Here is a 4727-nt window from a genome sequence, read left to right as displayed (position 1 = left end):
TAAATATTGATAATTGTTAAAGGGAAACACATTCCACACACATATATAATGGTAAACGCGTTCATCATAAGTAGCCAGTCAAAGAAGCACCCAATTTCAACACCTCATAGAAAGCATTTGCCATCATTTATTATAAACAGAAGATCCATTAAGCTACCTAAATCTAATTCGTATCTAAACATAATATTGTTCACAAGAAGCATGGAAATGAAATCACTTTAAAAGAAAAAAGGGACATTTAACAGACATTGCTGTTGATTAGAGATAAAGTGCAACTTATATATATATGCCCTCATCAATGATACCATATGGATGTATACTTGAGAGTGCGAGACAGAGAAAGTCAAGTCAAACTGAATTTGGTTATTCCCGGTTCAATATATATTCCTCAAGTAATCAGAGTTCATAGGAAAGAAAAGTATGTCACAAAAGAGTACAATTCCATGATAGTGAACCAGATCCAGCATATACAAGAGTTTATCAACTAAACCAAATATAATTTGGAAATAGATAAAAGAAAAACACAATCTCAATCAACTTCAACTGATACAGCTGCAATTTCGAATCATACTAGATGCACATCACAAAATCACTGACTTGAACTGCTTTAATCTGCCCGAGATTGACCGGCTCGGGACGACAGGATAATCCCCACAATGAGTCCATAGAGAGCAAGAGCTTCAGCAAAAATGAGGATGAGAATCATACCCACAAACAGCTTAGGCTGCTGTGCATTAGCCCTGAAAAAATCCCAACAAGAATTCAAGAGATTCTCATCAGTATGATAAAAGCATTCAACTTAATTCAAATTAAACAGCCTACAACCAAAACAACCATAACCACAACTTAAACACAACTATGAAGGAACTGATATATAAAAGCAGTAAAACAAATAGTGCCCAAAATTTAAACAAAAAAGAAAAAGAAAAATCAGGCCAAATAGCCAAAGGATTTAAAGTCCCCAAGTTCAAAGAAAAATGTAATGTATTAATAATGTATATCCGACAAAAAGTTCAACATCACTATTATTTAAGAAAAGTCTATAGGACTTAAAAACGAACAGCAATAAATCAAATAAGCAATGATGGGTGTGTAAGAAAATTGGCATAGCAATCAAGAGGTCACTGCCGCAAGACAACGAATTCATCAAGTTAAATAATGGAAAGAGAAGGGCAAGTAGGGAAGTGATGAATCCCAGCAAATTTATAGTATATCCCATAATAAAAGCAACATAAAGACATAATCAAGGAAAGGTGTTTGAATCTAACATCAATTACATGTAAGATATTGCAAAATAACATGCCTAGAAAGCATAAAGCTCATTAACCTCAAGCCCTCAACAACCTAACATTCAAAAACGTACAAGTTGATCTACTTATCAGCAAGTAATTAAAACAATTTACACTTTAACCTCATCTACTAATATACTCGATTCCACTTATGTAGATAATTTCATCCCAATAAAGGTATATTTCAATCACCTTAAACACAGACAAGTTGGCTGGGTTTGGAACTAACTATGCAGAGACTACCCCAGAAAAAAGGTTTCTGATTAATTTTATAAGACTACAGGGCAAATATGACTTAATTTAGTTGGGAATATCTATAACTATCAAAATTCTAAGCAAAGTTTGGCAAATCTTGAACCAATGGATTTGCTTGTATGTCAGCCAAATCTCAGGAAACATCATTAAAACCCAACCTAATCTGTTTTGCTTCATCCAAGCCAAGAGACAAAATTGAAATTTTGGAGTTCTATTAACCCATAAACAGAACGTCTCGTAAAAAAATAGCCAAAAAAAAAAACACAAGCAAACCGACAATGCATTACCTAACTCCAGCATCACCAACAATGCCAATGGCCATCCCGGCAGATAGGCCAGCAAGCCCACAAGCAAGGCCTGACGACAAATGTGCATAGCCATCAAACAGATAATAAGATTTTGCTTTGGGGTTAATTCCCGTACTAATAATAACAGCTATAATCAATCCGTAAATCCCCAACACTCCAGCCATAACCACTGGAACAATCGATTTCATAACAAGCTCAGGTCTCATCACTCCCATTGAAGCCACTCCAACCCCACTCTTAGCCGTCCCATATGCCGCTCCCATGCCTATAAAAGCCATCCAACAACCAACAATCAACAATAAACAATTGAAAACTTAACCATTGATATGAATTCTTACAGAAAAAAATTATATATTCATAAAATTTTCCCCACAATAAACAAATTCCAGCACAAAAAATCTTGCAGGTATTACATATGTTTTCATTAAAAATAAATGAATAATTACTAATATAACCAAATTGTCCTTAATTGTCATAAATATACAACCTTCTTTCTGTTTCCGTATTAAAAAATTTCCGTCATATGCATCAATAATAAATTATAAAACAAAACAAAGATTAATTTTATTAATTAGTTAAATGCAACTATTGATCTATTTCTTTTTTCGTCTTTTTAAGAAGCAACAAATTATATTTTCGATAAACAGAATCCTGCAATATATGATTAGAAAACAAAGTATGAGAGGAATTACAAGAGAAGACGAGAGCAGCGGCGGCTCCAAGGAAGCCAAAGAAGGGAGCAGTTTCGTCGCCGCTAAAAGTCGATGACATGGTGATGATTGTGTTTGTTTGTTTGGTTACGTAGATCTGATTAGCTGGCAGCCGGTTTCGGTGATTCGTCGATCAGACAGAGTTCTCTTCCAGAATTGCGTAGAATTTTTATTTATTTTTTATTTTTTTCAACTATATTTCAGTTTTGATGGGTGAAAAGATGAGATCGGGAATCGGGGTCGGTGACAATTGATTAGAGTGGCTCACAAGTCACAAGAGTTTGTAGATATGTGGTTTTACGAGAGTGCCCTTTAGAGTGAGAGAGGGAATAACAGGCGTGATATGTTAGATCTGATATTGTAAGCCTATGACTTGGCAATTTGGCAGGTAGTGATACGCTCTTATTTATTTTATTTTTATTTTTGTTTGCTTCACAGGCCGGTATTCGGGGGAGGCCTCCTGTAATTTCAAATTGTTAAGATCGATACCAGACATTATTAATTTACAACTGACAAAATACAAGCAAAAAACAATTAATATTTAAAAACATGTAAATGAATATATGGAAATCAAATTTATCATTCCAAATATTATGTTCTTTTATGTCATTTTTCGCATTTGCTCTTTTAACTATATTAATAAAACCTGTAATGGTTTGATCAATTAATTTTATTATTATGAGAATATTATAACTTAATAGAGGTATAGTTACAAAAATTATTGTTTTGATTCCTTATTTTATAATTCAAGTTTTAGTATTACAATATTAGAATTTCGATACATATTTTAGTAGTATTAGGATTTTAATTCAACACTTTAATTGCCTACTTTTGAAATAGATAGAAGATCATGTCTTGGAACCAACAAAGATAAGTATCATTGATGGAATTTTAAATGCAGTTAATGTATAGTCAATTAATGTGAAACCACAAATAATTGCCAATAGTTTTAAGCACTACAAAATTAGAATCTCTGATGTTGATGAATTGCAAGTTACAAATGAAATGGATGAGGAGAATAAAAGAGTCACTGTAGAATTGAGTTATCATATTCGACAACTTCACTACACTAATCGAATAGATATTAATGTCCTCCTCGATCGTTCAAATGAGTAAAACATCATGTATGCTTTAACTGCATAAGAAATAATTGCTGCAGTTAGAGAAGAAGAAAAAGGAAATAATTCTAAGAATGATAGTACAAAAATACAAAAAAGTTTCATGCTATGAAATTCTAAACATGCTTGAAAAGCTAAAACTATTTTGATTTTAACAAGAAAGTGTCTATACTAACGAGTTATTATGTACTCGCAAATTAAAAGATGTGGTAACAACTCAAAAATATAAATCATTATCCTAAATAACTTTAGATAAATATTTTATTTTATCTTAAACCTTTAATATAATATAAAATATATTTTTTTGCAATATGAAATGATTTTAAGAACTCCCTTTTATGGAATTTAAACGAAAAATTGAATTTTTTAGTGTTAATATCAGCAAAATTGTTTGATGGCATGTTTGAAAACTGAAACATAGTTTCTCCCAAAATATATAAAAAATAAAAAATAAATAAATGAAAAAAAGTTGACTTTACAAAAGAGTTTTGGACCCAAAAAAAAAAAAAGCAGAGCTTGGAATGTTTTTCAAATCATTATCAAAAACACAGGAAACATCTTTAATCTTTTAGTCCCCGTTGATCTAAATTACATGCACTTTGTGAATAATTAAACCTTTTTTTTTTTTTTTTTCTGTGAATCTTTTTCTTTTAATCATTATTACGTGGAGACAACTTTCTTTAAGACAAGAATTAGAAAAATTATAATTTATTACAATGTAAAGTTTATTCTTGTTTATAACTATATCAAATTGGGTGATATGTTTACAAGTCCAAAAACACTTGTAAACATGAGTAAACAAGGAATTACAGGTCTTAAAACACTTGTTAATTCGGTTGAATTGAAGAATTTCACTCCAAGTCCTAAAACACTTGGATTGTGGAATGTGGAAAGCAATAGAGGAAATTCGGTCCAAGCAAGTTTCAAGGAGGGAAAGAGTCCAAACATTTCGGCACAAATCATTCCAAGCCTAAGCTCAACAAGGAAAACTCAAGCCCACCAAGAAAGAAGCCCAAGTGTTGAAGTGGTCCAATCCGGCCTAAGTCT

The 4727-nt window shown here is 31.9% G+C and overlaps 1 protein-coding gene across 1 annotated transcript; it reads right to left on the bottom strand.

Annotated features, from left to right (window-relative positions):
• Nucleotides 1-343: 343 nt before the first annotated feature.
• On the bottom strand, nucleotides 344-2853 carry LOC116140855 (V-type proton ATPase 16 kDa proteolipid subunit). The gene is made up of 3 exons (XM_031426430.1): nucleotides 2545-2853; nucleotides 1832-2117; nucleotides 344-740 (listed from the first exon to the last, which is right to left on the bottom strand). The coding sequence occupies exons 1-3, from the start codon at nucleotides 2621-2623 to the stop codon at nucleotides 608-610; spliced, it is 498 nt and encodes a 165-aa protein (XP_031282290.1). The 5' UTR covers nucleotides 2624-2853; the 3' UTR covers nucleotides 344-607.
• Nucleotides 2854-4727: the final 1874 nt, after the last annotated feature.

Source organism: Pistacia vera, unplaced genomic scaffold (genome assembly GCF_008641045.1).
Source record: "Pistacia vera cultivar Batoury unplaced genomic scaffold, PisVer_v2 Contig381, whole genome shotgun sequence".
Lineage (NCBI taxonomy): Eukaryota > Viridiplantae > Streptophyta > Magnoliopsida > Sapindales > Anacardiaceae > Pistacia > Pistacia vera.
This window is presented reverse-complemented; position numbering and strand designations above follow the sequence as displayed.